Source organism: Haematobia irritans, chromosome 2, assembly GCF_050003625.1.
Source record: "Haematobia irritans isolate KBUSLIRL chromosome 2, ASM5000362v1, whole genome shotgun sequence".
In the NCBI taxonomy this organism is placed as follows: domain Eukaryota; kingdom Metazoa; phylum Arthropoda; class Insecta; order Diptera; family Muscidae; genus Haematobia; species Haematobia irritans.
Window position 1 is genome coordinate 194,064,976 of NC_134398.1, and position 17,373 is coordinate 194,082,348.

A 17,373-nucleotide genomic window follows, 5' to 3' on the forward strand; every position below is an offset into this window, starting at 1 on the left:
CACCAATAAATTTAAAATTCCATGAAAAAAAAATTCAAAAATTTTGCATAAAAAACTTATTACGCACATATCTCCTTTCATATGAGTCCTACAGCAAAAAATGGCATCAGTGAATGCATGCATTCCATCAGGTATGCCCTTGTTTAAGAGTATAAGGTTGTGATACATATAGAACAATCTAGTAGCAATACTATTCTACTAGTATTTATTCTTGTAACAACAAGCAGTTACCTTACCAAAAAGCGATTCATTCCTATTATCCATCATAATGATAGAAAAAACCAATTCTCTTGTTTTTAAAACAAAAACTTAACTATGTATTTTCAATTCTTTTAAAAACTCTATTACATCAATAACTTTTCAAAATCTTTTTCGATTTCGTTGATTCATTTAGTTTTCGTGCTGATGTTTCAAAACATTTCTTCCATGCAGGTAAATTTTTGTATTTATCATTGTTCGTGCAATAGATTATCTCATTAACATCTTCGTCTAGTTTATATGAGCACAATGCTGGAAACTCCAGTTTCAAGTCATTCAATGTTTTCTCTCTTAACGTTTCGTCACGACAAACCAAGTTCACTATGAATAGTCCATTTTTTCCAATAATGGATTTAACATTGGCGAGAACAGATGAAGACATAAAAACAGGTGGAGGACAACTCATACCCAACGTAAGATCTTTACTGTCAACATCGAAAAGAACAGCATTAAAGGTACGTCCTATATAAAAAAATTAGTAATTTAAGGACAAAGCTTTTACCACAAAAAATAGTAATGTTAGGATTTTTTTTTAACAAATTTTGGATCGCTCATTTACTTCAAGAGTGCTTTAGTTCTCTTTGATTATTATCCTGAGTAGGTAGTAACGAAAGAAACTTTTTCAATAAAAATTATATTCAATTTAAGATCACTTAGAGTTTATTATTAGCTTTGTAAACAAAGCATGAATTATTCGCGAATGTTTCAAACGGCAAAGCAAACTCGTATAAATCTCGTTTTAATTTCAATTTTTCTGAAACACTCTCGAAGTTACTGAGAAATTTTTAGATACTAAATTGAAAACAAACCTTGAAGTTTACATTGGTTCACATATTCCAAACCATCCTCAATAATAATATCCATGCGCTCATCTTTCTGGAGGCCAAAATATTTTTCAGCAACATCTACCATAGCTGGATCGATGTCAACAGCAAATATGTGAGCATCCCTAAATTTTTGTTAAAAAGTTACCAATTTTCAATTTGTTATATATTTTAAATAACTCACGGTATGGCTTTATGAAGAAACATACAAAGACCACCTCCGCCCAAACCAATTACCAGAACATCTTTAAGTTTTTGTTGCTGTTTTTCCTCAAATTTATTTGCCATCTGTACTCCCACGGACATGTAAGCATGGTGCTGACAAGCCAAATAACCAAAATCTATTTTTTTCTCCTCCTTTCCTTTAGTTTTTACTGTTCGGAATACATGAATAGACCACATAGATACTTTTCAATATCTTAATTACACTCTGTTATATAATTATTTTACCTTTCTTAACTAAGGCTTCAGATTGTACTACAGCTTGATTATTCATGAATATAAGGCGTCTAAATATCTTTCCATCAGATCCCTCCACTTCCTCGACTAGAAAGTCTCCCGATAGTTTCGATTTACCTTTAAACAAGGTTTCACGTTTACCCATATCCGCACCAATGGATAAAAATGGTATCTTAAAAAAAATTAAAACATATGTTAATAAAAAAATATATGGTCCTATTATAATATGCCAAGTTAGTTGTAATGAAAGAAAACAGTTTTCTATTATTGGTATATGGAAATTATAAATCTGTCTAGTATAGTTTCCATCAGCGACTCTGTGATTAAACCATATAATCTAGGGATTATAATGAATATCAAAATGTCGATATTTTGTTTTTCACTTGTATGTTTTTTTTTTCAAGCTGAAACAATTTCTTTTGTCGTATTGCATACTAGCATTAAAATTCACATTTTCCATTACAATTGGACCACATGTAAAAATATCTATTTAAATTACAAATAGCTATTAATTCTTACTTGTTCCTTTAGACCTGCTGGTGCAAAGCTTTTAATACTATTCGAAAGTTCAGCTTGTACTTCTTCCATTGAGTTGTATATTTGGTCCCGATGTAAAGTTACTATGGCCATACGTTGAAACTTTGATTGCTCCAAAAGCTTTTTGCGCCCTTTTGTAGTGCCAAATAGCCATTCGACTTCTCTAAAGGAGGAAAATATTATATTTTGGGGTACTAATTAAATTCGCATTTATTGCTATAGAATACAAACCTGCCCTGAGGAACAATAAATGCAGCATATTTTCGTAAACCCCGCGCTGGAGGTTGATCTATGATATGTACAGTGTAACGTGTTTTAGCCTCCCCAGGTTGACACAAATCTATACTAACATCATTGTGACCTACAACATCGGTGCGACTCAGACCATTGCATACAACTGAGACTTGTTGCAGAGACTTGACAATGTTTAGCAGCTCAATGGGTGAGTTAAAACGTTGCGTTTTATCACTGCTATAACTAAATTCCAAAATCTAAATATAAATATAAACATAAATATAAATATAAATATAAATATAAATATAAACGTAAATATAGATATAAATATAAATATAAATATAAATATAAATATAAATATAAATATAAATATAAATATAAATATAAATATAAATATAAATATAAATATAAATATAAATATAAATATAAATATAAATATAAATATAAATATAAATATAAATATAAATATAAATATAAATATAAATATAAATATAAATATAAATATAAATATAAATATAAATATAAATATAAATATAAATATAAATATAAATATAAATATAAATATAAATATAAATATAAATATAAATATAAATATAAATATAAATATAAATATAAATATAAATATAAATATAAATATAAATATAAATATAAATATAAATATAAATATAAATATAAATATAAATATAAATATAAATATAAATATAAATATAAATATAAATATAAATATAAATATAAATATAAATATAAATATAAATATAAATATAAATATAAATATAAATATAAATATAAATATAAATATAAATATAAATATAAATATAAATATAAATATAAATATAAATATAAATATAAATATAAATATAAATATAAATATAAATATAAATATAAATATAAATATAAATATAAATATAAATATAAATATAAATATAAATATAAATATAAATATAAATATAAATATAAATATAAATATAAATATAAATATAAATATAAATATAAATATAAATATAAATATAAATATAAATATAAATATAAATATAAATATAAATATAAATATAAATATAAATATAAATATAAATATAAATATAAATATATATATATAAATATAAATATAAATATAAATATAAATATATAGATATAGATATAAATATAAATATAAATAAAATTATAAATATAAATATATATAAATATAAATATAAATATATAGATATAAATATAAATATAAATATAAATATAAATATAAATATAAATATAAATATAAATATAAATATAAATATAAATATAAATATAAATATAAATATAAATATAAATATAAATATAAATATAAATATAAATATAAATATAAATATAAATATAAATATAAATATAAATATAAATATAAATATAAATATAAATATAAATATAAATATAAATATAAATATAAATATAAATATAAATATAAATATAAATATAAATATAAATATAAATATAAATATAAATATAAATATAAATATAAATATAAATATAAATATAAATATAAATATAAATATAAATATAAATATAAATATAAATATAAATATAAATATAAATATAAATATAAATATAAATATAAATATAAATATAAATATAAATATAAATATAAATATAAATATAAATATAAATATAAATATAAATATAAATATAAATATAAATATAAATATAAATATAAATATAAATATAAATATAAATATAAATATAAATATAAATATAAATATAAATATAAATATAAATATAAATATAAATATAAATATAAATATAAATATAAATATAAATATAAATATAAATATAAATATAAATATAAATATAAATATAAATATAAATATAAATATAAATATAAATATAAATATAAATATAAATATAAATATAAATATAAATATAAATATAAATATAAATATAAATATAAATATAAATATATAGATATAAATATAAATATAAATATAAATATAAATATAAATATAAATATAAATATAAATATAAATATAAATATAAATATAAATATAAATATAAATATAAATATATAGATATAAATATAAATATAAATATAAATATAAATATAAATATAAATATAAATATAAATATAAATATAAATATAAATATAAATATAAATATAAATATAAATATAAATATAAATATAAATATAAATATAAATATAAATATAAATATAAATATAAATATAAATATAAATATAAATATAAATATAAATATAAATATAAATATAAATATAAATATAAATATAAATATAAATATAAATATAAATATAAATATAAATATAAATATAAATATAAATATAAATATAAATATAAATCTTTTTCTGCATCAGGGCAATGAACTATCCGTAACATAAATGAGTTTTTCGGGAAATACTCAATAATGTATTTTAAAATATGTTCTTGTAGCAGCGATATACACACATAACGGCCACCTGTTTTAAGTACCCGCCTTATTTCTTTGAAATAGGCATCAATTGTCTTTCGTACTTCTTCAGTGTCATCAACAAAGAGAGCATCTAGAGTACCTTTGTCAAGGGCCACCGAAAATTTCTCGTCCTCAAAATCCATATTGGTTGCATCCATCTGCAAGAATTGCATGTCACTTCTATTACGTGCATTTAATTCCTGCATTTTTTTAATAGCCACAGCTGATATATCAATATTTGTGATATCTCTGAAAAGGGAACATATATAAAGGTGTTTTACTTAATTCAATTACACATTTCATTTCATTTCACTTATTCATAAATTATAATACAAAAGCCTATTGGCCAATATTATAATTATTATTATTATCTTTATTTGTAATTTTAAGCCTTAAAGGCCAATTGAGGTAAATTACAATTAATCTACTAAAGAATAACTCCTCGAAACAAAGTTTTACTTATAATCTAAGATGGTTAAAGGTATGGTATTAAAGTTATCACAAATATAAACTTCTTAAGTCTAAAGAAAAAAAATATAAAATTTTATAATTTTCAATAAAAAACTACTCTTGCAATTATTATTAATATTTTTTTATTGTTATTAGTATTATTATTTTTTTTTTATTTTTAATCGTTTTCTTTTAAATCAATATTACACACAAAAAAAAATTTTTCTGATTCAATCACGAAATTAATTGATCCAATTAATTTTTAATTGAAATGTCTTCAATCACAGAAATGATAGTATCAATTAAAAAATTAATTGATTAATAAATTAAAAATTAATTAATGTTAATTGATCCAATTAAAAAATTAATTGATACTATTATTTTTGTGATTGATTTTTGTTTCAATAAAAAAATCAATTAAATTTTTAATTGAATATTTTTTAAAACACAATTAAAATTTTAATTGGAAAAATGTTCGTGAAATTTTTTTTGTGTGTACTATTGCGAATAAATATATATATTTAAAGTTTTTATTGTCGTCTTCAGTGACACCTACTCTTAAGTACAATATGGTTTTATTTTTGGTATTTTTTTATTATTATTATTTTTTATTTTTTTTTGTATTTTTTTTTTTTTTACAAAGCAACATCATACCTAAGTAATATAAAATAATTCTTTGTATGACAGAAAAAATATGTATATATAACAAAAAATATATGTCTTTAAATTTATATATAAATAAATCAGTGATAACTTTAGTATTGGTTCCCCAACCAAAATCAAACAAGTAACAGTATCTAAAATTTCTAGACATGAATCCACAAGAATTAGAATAAATGGTCCAGATAGTTCGTGCGTACATATCATAATATATAATTTCTCGAATAATAACATATTGTTTAATTGCAGACATAAAGAAAACAGAATAAAGCCAATTAGCTTTAAATCCACAATAAGAATGATCATTCCAACTGCTACAAAAACGATAATATCGACTCTATAATCGGTCTACTAATCGACTCTAAATATTGGTGAAAATATTCTAATCGACTTTCAATGTCGCAAAAACCAAAAGAGAGACTTTGAAGTAAAGAAGTCCATTTTTGTTAGTCACAATTATGTACACAATTTTATGCCAACGCAGACGATGTCATCAACTTTCATCAAGATGTTCTTCCTGATCATTTCTATAGAATTTTGAACAGCTTTGTTTTTCAAATCTCTTCAGATATAGCGACATTAGATGTAAAACAAAAGACAAATTGTAAACAAATTCTAAAGAAAAAAAATTGGTTTACAAGAAATTTTAAAGGTCATTAGCGACATTAGATGTAAAGCAAGACAAACTGTGAACAAATAGTAAAAAATAGTTTACAACAAATGTTAAGGGTCAATTATCCGTTTATTATAATCTTTTCCATTGAGGTAAAGTTCAATATTTCCAATATTTGACCATTTATATATAGCTCACCATAAGGACCGATATACTTTATATGACATAATTTGGTTCGATTACTTAAAATTAACCCTTATACTACGTTGGGTATTAGGTCGTATTTTTCATCACCGAATTTTTTAATGTTGGATTATTATTAAAACTTCACACAAAAAAATTGCACGAAAAATTTTCCAATTTAAATTTTAATTGAGTTTTAAACAATATTCAATTAAAAATTTAATTGGTTCAACAAATTTTTTAATTGAAACAAAAATCAATCACAAAAATAATAGTATCAATTAATTTTTTAATTGGATCAATTAACTTTTTAATTGACCTTCAATTAATTTTTTAATTGATACTATCATTTCTGTGATTGAAGACATTTCAATTAAAAATTAATTGGATCAATTAATTTCGTGATTGAATCAGAAAAAAATTTCATGCACAGAGTGATAGACATTTTTAATTATATTCGAACAGTAAGAAATGCGGTGATGAAAAATACGACATGGGTCATCAAATGATCCCAACATATTATAAGGGTTAATACTCTCGCAATCTATAGATCCACAGGTTTTGTTTTTTAAATTTTACCAATTAAACATCTAGAAAGCGCCACTGAATCCTATTTACCTCTAAAATTCGATAGGCGTCTTCAACTACCTTATATACACTTACATACATTATTATACCCTATTTAATATCCTGAGTGTTCAGAAGGCCATTTTATGATTTATTTTTTTTTATTTATTTATTCATATTTTATTTATTTATTAGAGAAAGCCTCTTAGTAAATCGAAAGTAAATATAAATCTAAACTTACTTGAATCCAGAATCGTACATGTCCATACTCAGTTTCGAATTACCACATCCAAGCATAAGAATTTTATCTTGATTTCGAATGTATTTGTGGATTTCTCCACAAAGTTCCAAATATTCACCATACCATTCGAATGCCTTTTCCCCACGTTTCTTGAAAAATGTATTCCAATAATCGACAGTAGCAAATTCTTCATGGGTTTTGGGTAATAAATTCATAGTTTCCAGTCAGAAATAAATCTCGACAATAGTAATGGTTCCCGTTCCCGTGCACGTTATTGGCTATTGTTTACAAATGAGCTACAATTTGATAGTTGTCAACATGTCTCATTTGTACTAAACAGCTGTTATTATTGTTGCCATATGCCTTCTTGTAGAATATTTAAAAGGTTATGAATTTGGGGCATCAAATATGATTAAATTTAATCATTTCATTGATGTTATATGTCAAATGTTAATAATTTTATTTTATCTCATCCCTAAAGTTGTGCATTTAGTTCGAGATTAGCCGCTAAAATCGAAAATAAATCTGCAGAATACAATTTTTTTCTCCTTGTTGCAAATGTTATCATAACTTGATGCGGAATAATCAATGCAACAATTGAAAATGTTTATTTTCCGCGAAATGAATTATTAAAGAAATGTAACTGTGAAAAAATCGCGAATTTAGCGCGGTAAGGTGGGTATTAAGTTCGAGTTTAATCCGCTTTACAGATTATCAGTTATTCCGGACGACAGTGCTCGTGTCGAACATATCCCATATATTGTGCACATTATAAATTAACAGCCCGTTTCTGGAAATGGAAACAAACAGCTGGATTTATAACCAAAAATCAGCTGTTTCTATGCACTTCAGTCGATCGTTAGAGATCGTTCGACATACAGAAATAGGCTGTAAGTCCGAAGGCATAATCGATACTGCTGTATGTTTATGGGATCGATAACACATTTACCGATTATTTAGTCATCGCCGACAAGTCGTATCGACTCGACACACTGTAAGATTCTTTACAAACACCGACATTCCGTCCGGAGTAACTGATAGTCTGTAAAGCGCATAAGATGGGTATTAACAGCCAATTTCTCATATCCGAAACGAATGATTTCATTCGTCTGAGATGCCAAAAACAGCTGAATTTATAAAGGAAAATCAGCTGTTTTTGGCATTTCAGTCGAACGAATGCATTCGTTTCCGATATAAGAAATTGACAGTAAGTTCGAGTTTAGCCGCTAAAATCGTCATTTTTTTACGATTACTTTTCCCCTGCCAGCATTTCAAAGTTCCATTTCATCTTCATCGCTACCACAGACTCGTAAATGTCACTACAACCATCCTACTGTGATGGGGGGCAGCATATCATAAAGTACAAAATGTACTTCATACATGTATTTTGCCATCACTACTTTTACAAAAGCCATTTTATTTTTTGTGAAACGCCAAGCGCAACCAGCTTGTGTTATATTTTATTTAAATAAAAACGAAAATAAAGTTCTGAAAACAAAGATTTTACGCTTAAAATTGTGAAAGGCATATTGGTGAACAATTTTTGATTTTCCAAATGGAATAAAGTGATTGTTTTTCAAATATTTTACAGACACGCTGCCTCCATCGAATAAAAACACTGGCTGCAACATGTAACTCGCTACTTGTAACTCTACCTCATCATTAATGCAAAAAATTATGTTAAATGTGATGTGATAGTGGTATAAATGTTATATTTTTAAGAATTTGTAAATAATTAATCAAATTATTAAATATCTAAACAAACGTGTTTTACTCGACCACAATGATTCTTTTACCACTATCTTAAAAAGTGCTTTTTCTGATTGTTTGGAGGGTCTCTTATTGGCGTCGTTCTAAATTGATCTATAAAGGCACCTAATAATTGCACTCATGCGAAACCTTTTTGTAGTAACTTGGCGTGGTACAACTTCTCAATAGTGACGGCGCTTTTCCGACGAGTTTTTGTTATCGTATATGATTGTTTTCAACGTACTGGGGATTCTCAGAAGCGCCCCCAAATTCAAAAAATGTTGGCAGGGTCTTTAATAATCCATTTTAAGGAATACAAACTTTGTGAAAATTTGCTTTGGGATATTCCCCATCAAGTTATATTGAAATATGCAACAAATATGTATAATTTTATGCCTTTTTTACTGATTTAGTTTTCACTTTCGCGGCTAAAGGTTAGACTATATTTGGTTTTTTCACCAAAACACTAAATTAAATGTACAAAAATCTATATGAAGACGATTATAGTTTTATCAAGTCTTGTCAAATAATGGATGGAAAGGATCTAAGGAATTGATTGAATTATTTCTTATTTCTAAATTAATTAATTTAAAAAAGTGACCGTGAATATAAGCTGGTTTTCAGCTTGAAAACTGTGTTAACGTTGTGTTGGGAAATTTGATGTCTACTCCATTGCCATATTTTTTGAGCTGTCAAATCTGAATTCTGTCTTCCACCCAATAAAAATTCGTTCGTTGTATTGTTTTCAACATTATATTTTTTTCTTATCGCCAAAAATAAATTAATTTCAGTAGGAAGAAGTATAGGCAGTGAAGAATATATAAATCAAACAAGGTATCCCACTGAAGATACTATTGAACATTTCAAATTCTCCACCATTGAAGTACTTCAAGAAGAATATTAAAACACTTTATCACGTCGACCCAAAGGTCTAATAACACGTATTACATATACGCCTTCTCTCAAAAGGAATATTTTGGAAAATTGGTTTTGAACTTTTCATATGTCTTTCTGCGATGCTTGTCTAAAGCTTATTCGTGGAGCAATCAGTTTATGGATATGATTACAGAAGTGAGAGGGCAAAATTAATTCATCACATCATGTCTCGTCCTGATTTTGAGCAAACAATTTTGCACCACAGTCATTTTCTAGTATTGCTACGTGGGGTAGGTGCCGCTAAACCAAGATCTCTTCAAAAGGCCTTTGATAAAGTAAGGCGAGTGAATAACGTTAAAGTTCAAGGTAATGGTCTTAATTTAATATCGATGAACTGTTCTAAATACACAAGAAAAAATAATATATTTCTATTACAGACTCGAGTGGCGTAGTGCGTGACATTTGGGTGCGTTACATACATGATTATCCAGTGGAGAACAATGACTGGGGCGATTTTCAAACCCATCGACGTCTTATGGGCTTAATCACAATTGGAAAATTTGATAGTCAAATTGAACTCAATGAACTATGTCGTCAACATGAGTCTCTAAAGGTTCGTTATGGCAGCACTTTATATGATTCTCGTGCCGTTTTCTTTGGTCCAATGGAATCAGAGCATGATACAACGAATCATAAAAATGAGAATACTGACTCCAACCATTTAGATACCATTAAAGAGAACACAACATCTGGTCCTGCGGATAGTGCTTCGAAGCGTCTACAAGATGAGTTTACTACACCGTCCAATTTTAAAGCCCAAGCATTTTTCTATCGAGAAAATGATCCTTGTATGGATTTAGAACAACACATGGCCGACTTTGTAAATGCCTTATTTTGGGTATTGGAATCCCGTCGATTGGAGCGTTCGCGTGAGAAAATGGAGAAATGGACTTTGTTAATCGCTCCGGGTGAGAAAAAGGATTTTGTTGGCCTTGACATGGAGTCGAGAAATAATCGGAAACGTGTGGGAGGCAGAGTAACAAAAAACCTAGCAGATTTGTCTCTGCAGGCTGGTCTTATCAATGAAGCGTTGAGTTTATATCACAGCGCTTGTGATACCCTACGGTCTATTAATGATATATTGTGGTTGGGAGCGGCAGAAGAAGGTCTTTGTGCTGCCTCAGTTTGTCTACTTTATCCTCACTTGAAAATGGACGAAACGTTACATCGTAACGCTTCATTACAAGAAGGATCGCCACTCAAAGGTACACCAGACAAATGGAGACAAAGTGAAATAACAAAACGGTTCAACACTAGTGAAAAATCCCATCAAGAAGGCGAAAATACTGAAGCGACTACAACTACTACGACGCCACCACATCCTCCCCCACACTCATCTTCCACATCGTCAGTATCTTCAATGCTAACGAACTCCACGTTGTCACAAGCTTCAACCAATTCAACTTCCTCTTCATCGTCATCCACGCTATCGGCAACTAGCCATCGACAGCACTCGGAATTACCTGGAAACATTTTAAAGCCAGATGAAGTCCTAAATTTTTTTAAAAGCGCCATAATTAAATATAGCAAATATAGCCATGCTGCCATAGTTGAAATTGAATCGGCCTTTAAGGCTTCCCGTATTATGATTGAGCAGAATCGACCATTGGATGTCGCAATGTTTTTACAAAATATATTATATGTTAATCATACAATGACTGAAGCAGATCGTATTAAAAGCTTCGAGATGATGACATCACTTTATCTTCAAATTGGTTATCGTCGAAAAGCTGCTTTCTTTCAACGTTTAGCTGCTCTCAAACATGTTCATCAAAATTCCTCTAATCCGGACTGGTCTCACACCTATAAACTTATGCTGTCAAGTTTTCCAGGTAATGAAATTTTCCAGCATCTTGTGTCTCCAAAGACCTACATTGAGAAACATTTCAATGAACTTGAATATCTCTCTGTTTTCTTTGTTTTCGGTGCTATAGGTTATATGCTGTCCTTGGACCCGCTAGAAGTATTAGAATATAGTTCAGGCTGGCCTTCTTTGCAAGTCGATATATTGCAATCGCTTATCATGTCAGCAAAACGATTAGGCCAATCAACTTTAGCCACAAGACATATGACTTTTCTATTGCAAACACAATGGCACAATATGACACTGACGGAACAGAGTGAAATGGCTGTGCAATTATCGGTGCGTATATCTGCAAAATTACTAATACATTTTTCTAACGATTTCTTTCATCCATAGAAGCTTAGTGCCCAGTGCGAAGGTTCTCCCGTTCCATTGGTTTTAGAAAATGGAACTGTTATCCCTCCTGCAAATCTAACGGATTTACCATTTTGTTTGGATATTACTGTCAAGGATTTACCCGCTCATCTAAAACCACAACGCATCAAAATAGCTAAAGCCGATAATGGTCCATTTTTATTTACACCATTGCAATTTAATTCTATAGATAGAAGAGACAAAAAGAAGGATAAAAATAAAATTGGTAAGTACATGTAGATAAACCGATATTTGTAGTCCCAAATTTTTCGTTTGGCGATATTTTCTTAATCCTAAAACATAAAGACTAAAAAGTTTGTAATATGGTCCTCACTAATGAGAAGTTTAAATAAATGATGTGTAAGTCATAGAGTAACTAGATTTTTCGTTATAAGAAAAAAATTCTTTTGATTTACGATTTCGAATATCAGACCATGGGGGATAACATTTCTATATAAAAAGATTGAATGTCCTATGATACCGAAGGTAAACATAAACATGATGTTAATCGATCGAATTTTTTATGATGTATAATATACGATAATACATTAATGGAGAAATCATTCAAACATTAAAAAATCGATCGTATATCTCAAAGTCGAAAAGAAAAATTAAAAAAAAATTAAAGGTCAATAATCCATTTATTATAATCTTTTCCATTAAGGTAAAGTTCACTATTTAATTCTGATTATAATCCCTATTTGAGACTTGGAATGGTCAATATTTGACCACTTCTATATAGTTCACCATAAGGACCGATCTACTTTAGATGCCATAATTTGGTTTGCTTACATGGGAGCCACCGCGGTGCAATGGTTAGCATGCCCGCCTTGCATACACAAGGTCGTGGGTTCGATTCCTGCTACGACCGAACACCAACAAGTTTTTCAGCGGTGGATTATCCCACCTCAGTAATGCTGGTGACATTTCTGAGGGTTTCAAAGCTTCTCTAAGTGGTTTCACTGGAATGTGGAACGCTGTTCGGACTCGGCTATAAAAAGGAGGTCCCTTGTCATTGAGCTTAACATGGAATCGGGCAGCACTCAGTGATAAGAGAGAAGTTCACCACTGTGGTATCACAATGGACTGAATAGTCTAAGTGAGCCTGATACATCGGGCTGCCACATAACCTAACCTAACCTAACCTACATGAAATTAGTACTCTCGCGGTCTTTAGATCTCCATGTTTCTTTTTTTTTTTTAATTTCACCGGCTAGACATCTAGAAAGCAACATTGAATCCATTTTACCTTTAAAATTCGATATGCATCTACAACTACCATATAAACACATATTCATCTACCTGTTTAATTTCTTAATTGTTCAGAAGGCAATTTGCCCATTTTATGATTTTATTCTTATATTCATATTTTATTTATTAATCGATTGATATAATTTTGAAAAAAATAATATGATTAATTTACATAAATTGTACTCTCTTTTAGCATTTTCTTGGGTCCAAAATAATATAAGCGAGGTGTCTTTACGACTACGGAATCCTTTGCCTTTCGATTTAACTGTCAATGATATGCGGCTCTTAACGAATGGCATTGTATTTAAGTCGTTACCACAAACTGTTGTACTACAGCCAAATATTCCCACATTAATCACACTACATGGAACGCCGTTAGAAGTTGGTCAATTGGAAATACAAGGTTATAGCACACACACCTTGGGTGTAAAGTCAAATTGTCGAATGAAACATATGAGAGGCCGAAAATTTCCGCCAAATTTCCTAGTAGATATTGTACCAGCCTTGCCGACCATAAGTGTTAAAACATCCTTGCCACAGACAGCAACATTTAGCAATATGTCCGGAGCGGATACAGTAATAACAACGGCTAGTCTCACCTTATACAATGGCGAATCATCGTTGTGTGTGATAACAATAACAAATGATAGTGATGTAGCCGTAGAGCATTTAGAAGTTAATATAACATCAAATGTAGAACAAGATGTTCAAAAGAAAGTATTTCAAATAGAGGATGATCTACAAGTATGTTATGACTAATATTATTTGTGGTTTTATACTTATAATATTTATAATTAATTTTTTTTTTCAGGCCAAATTGCCTATTGCCCCTCATAGTAGCATAGATTTCGTAATCAATATATTTGCCGAAGCCGATTTTATTTGTCCTCTTGTCAATCAATATGGTGTGCCAGGTTCCAGTAGCACTATTACGCAAAATCCCTATGATCACACACATTCTCTGCCATATTCATCAACCTCAGGTCATGCAAGCCTATCTTCAAAAATGGGTACAACGACACGTCGTAATGATACAGCATACAGCAGTTTTCGTTCGACAACATCAACGGCCCAACATTCATTGGCAGCTTTAAGCTTAAATACCACCGATGCGAATTGCATAAATCAATCCCAACATATAGATGCTCAAATTCGCATCAAATATTCGGGTGGCGATGCTATGGAAGAGGGTTATTGTAGACAGTGTGCTGTCTATTTTAAATTGGAATGTATACAAAGTGCTCAAGTTACAAGTTGGGGTGTTTTGCCAGCTGAGGTGTAAGTACACTAACCCAAAAAAAAATTGTGCTTACACTAATAACTTATAATATTTCTCATTTTATAGACCTTCCCAGTTTTACTTGGTATTGGATATTACGAATTTAACTGCTCAAGAAATGACGCTCAACTACACTAATAATAAAAACATCTCTATGGAGGCCAAAGAAAGTTGTCGTGTGCCAATACCAGTTGATCGGTGTTCGGTGGAAGAAGTATGGGCAGCAAGAGAAGCAGAAATTGCCGAAAATTTGGAAAAAGGTTTGTTTTGAATTATCGAGATTTCAAAAGCAATACTTGTTCAAATATTCTTTTGTTTTTTTTTTTTACAGAATTGTGTTTTCGTACTGAAATGGGTTCCTTTAATGACTCTGTTAGCCGTCTCTGTTCTAAACATATTGCAGAAAGGGTTAACATTAAATGGTCTCTGACCGGCACTGATATACAAGGTATAGCATCCTTAAAAGGCATCGTTTTAACGCCAGTTATGATAGATTTGTGTACAGTATCACCATTACAATGGAGTAAGTGAAATTATTTTCATATAGTGTACGGAGTGTGGGATTATTGTTTAATCATTTTTCGTTCACAGATATTTCATTTAAAAATCAACCCGTGCAACCCCAATCCGAGGTAGTGGTAATCGCTGGTCAAACTTCTATACTCAGCATTAGTGTTTGTAATCAATCGGTACAGCCTTTGACAAATTTAATACTCACCATAAAATTCTATCAGGATTATTTAAATGGTACCGAAAATTATAATCTTGAAACTAGAGTTGCAATTTCTGGGCCCAATCGGTAAGTTCACCAAGACTTTGGTACATAACCATAGTAAGTTGTAGTAATCTAAACGGATTTCTTTGTCCCCTAGCGTTCGTATACCTATATTACGAAAGGATGAAACGATAAGTCATGAATGTACGGTATTATTTTTTACACCAGGTCGCTTTAAAACTAGCATAAAATGCCATGCCAAACCCCAGCAACAACCATTAACAACCTCCTCTGCAAATGTTTCTCTTTCGCGATCGTGTCCTGTGCCGGAATCCGATCAAAGTTTAAATATTACTTTAAATGATATTACTGTTGGTGCTCAAAGCTACCATGAACAGCAAGAGCATATATGGAAATTTATACCACCCATTGAGGTGACTGTTGTGGAACAACAATAAAATAATATGTGTGTTGAATAATTATAATAACCAAATTATTACTATTTATGTTAATGTAAGATAGGAAGTTGAAAATTAAATTTTTTCCTTAATCCCTCCTCTCGCGCTCATCCTCCACAATATCCTATGTGTATTTAAGAGTAAACGGTATAATTCGAAATTATAATGGCGTCTTCGTTGTATATATTATCATAATTATTAGTTATCTTACTTGTTTTTGAATTTTGATTATCGATTAATTATTGTGCATCTATCCCTATATTATGTAATATGCATATACATATACTCATTTATAGGAATTACTTTAATTTGATACAAATCAAAATGGTAATTTCATTAAATATTTTTTTAGCTATGTTACTATTATAGTATACTGAGATTTTCCCTAGTTTTCCTTGTTAAAGGTGATTACAATTAAATCAGTTACGTTAGGTATTTTTGGAAACAAAGTAAACTTTTTTTATAATAAAATTGATTTCTATACTTTTTTACGTTTATTCCAAAGGCAAGTAAACACAAAAGAAGTCTAAAATAACCTATATATACAATATTTTTATTATACAATAAATAAATCAATTATAGATATGTGCTTGTGTAACTTATTATACCAAAATAAAAAAAAAATAACTAAAGAAATATGAAACCTCAATCCTAATTTTCTCTGGATAAAATTGTAGGTATTGTCTATTTGAATTCGAGTGATAACAAACCTACACTCATAGAAAAAAATTTGCATGCAAAAAATAACATTGTTTTGTTTCATCAATACTAAAACATATTTTAATGAAATCGTGTTTAGAAAACTGGAAACAATGTTTGCTGTTTTAACAAATTTCTCTGGGTGTTTGCATTTTGGTCAAACATTAATAGGTGAGTTCCTAACTAAGCGACACTAAAGGCAAGCAAGGATTCAAATGAAATTTTTCAAAATAATGCTACAGAAATAAAATTTGGCAAAATTTCCTTTAGAAATGAAATTTTGGCAAAATGTCCTATAGAATAACATTTCTTATAGAAATGAAATTTTTAAAAGATTTCCTATAGAAAATAACTTTTGACACAATTTTTTATAGAAATAAAATTTTGTCATAATGTCATTTTTTTAGAAATAAAATATTGACATTTTCTAACAAAGTTTGACAAAATTTCTTATAGAAATATTGACAAAATGTCCTATAGAAATATTGACAAAATTTCATATAGAAATAAAATTTTGACAAAATTTCCTATAGAAATGAAATTTTGTCAAAATTTCCTATAGAAATGAAATTTTGTCAAAATTTCTAATAGAAATGAAATTTTGTCAAAATTTCC

The 17,373-nt window shown here is 28.3% G+C and overlaps 2 protein-coding genes across 2 annotated transcripts; one reads left to right on the forward strand and one right to left on the reverse strand.

The window, feature by feature from the left end:
• Positions 1 to 285: 285 nt before the first annotated feature.
• Positions 286 to 7,757, reverse strand: LOC142226854 (eEF1A lysine and N-terminal methyltransferase homolog). The gene is given in 9 exon segments (XM_075297088.1): positions 286 to 358; positions 360 to 720; positions 1,068 to 1,207; positions 1,267 to 1,456; positions 1,533 to 1,713; positions 2,061 to 2,241; positions 2,310 to 2,610; positions 4,600 to 4,988; positions 7,454 to 7,757. Coding segments are annotated over 9 exon segments (2,007 nt in total). The 5' UTR covers positions 7,669 to 7,757; the 3' UTR covers positions 286 to 309.
• Positions 7,758 to 9,924: 2,167 nt separating this feature from the next.
• Positions 9,925 to 16,543, forward strand: brun (trafficking protein particle complex subunit brun). The gene is made up of 10 exons (XM_075297094.1): positions 9,925 to 10,444; positions 10,516 to 11,970; positions 12,073 to 12,281; positions 12,339 to 12,582; positions 13,801 to 14,351; positions 14,419 to 14,885; positions 14,953 to 15,146; positions 15,218 to 15,409; positions 15,478 to 15,685; positions 15,759 to 16,543. Exons 1-10 carry the CDS (start codon positions 10,303 to 10,305, stop codon positions 16,057 to 16,059), a joined length of 3,963 nt encoding a protein of 1,320 aa, XP_075153209.1. The 5' UTR covers positions 9,925 to 10,302; the 3' UTR covers positions 16,060 to 16,543.
• The last annotated feature ends 830 nt before the right edge of the window (positions 16,544 to 17,373 follow it).

Bases quoted from the DNA above. Each gene is read 5' to 3' on its own strand.
- brun (XM_075297094.1), top strand. From the start codon at position 10,303: ATGTCTCGTCCTGATTTTGAGCAAACAATTTTGCACCACAGTCATTTT. The intron at 11,971-12,072 runs GTAATGAAATTT...TCGGTGCTATAG, and splicing joins TATGCTGTCAAGTTTTCCAG to GTTATATGCTGTCCTTGGAC. The intron at 12,583-13,800 runs GTAAGTACATGT...ACTCTCTTTTAG, and splicing joins GAAGGATAAAAATAAAATTG to CATTTTCTTGGGTCCAAAAT.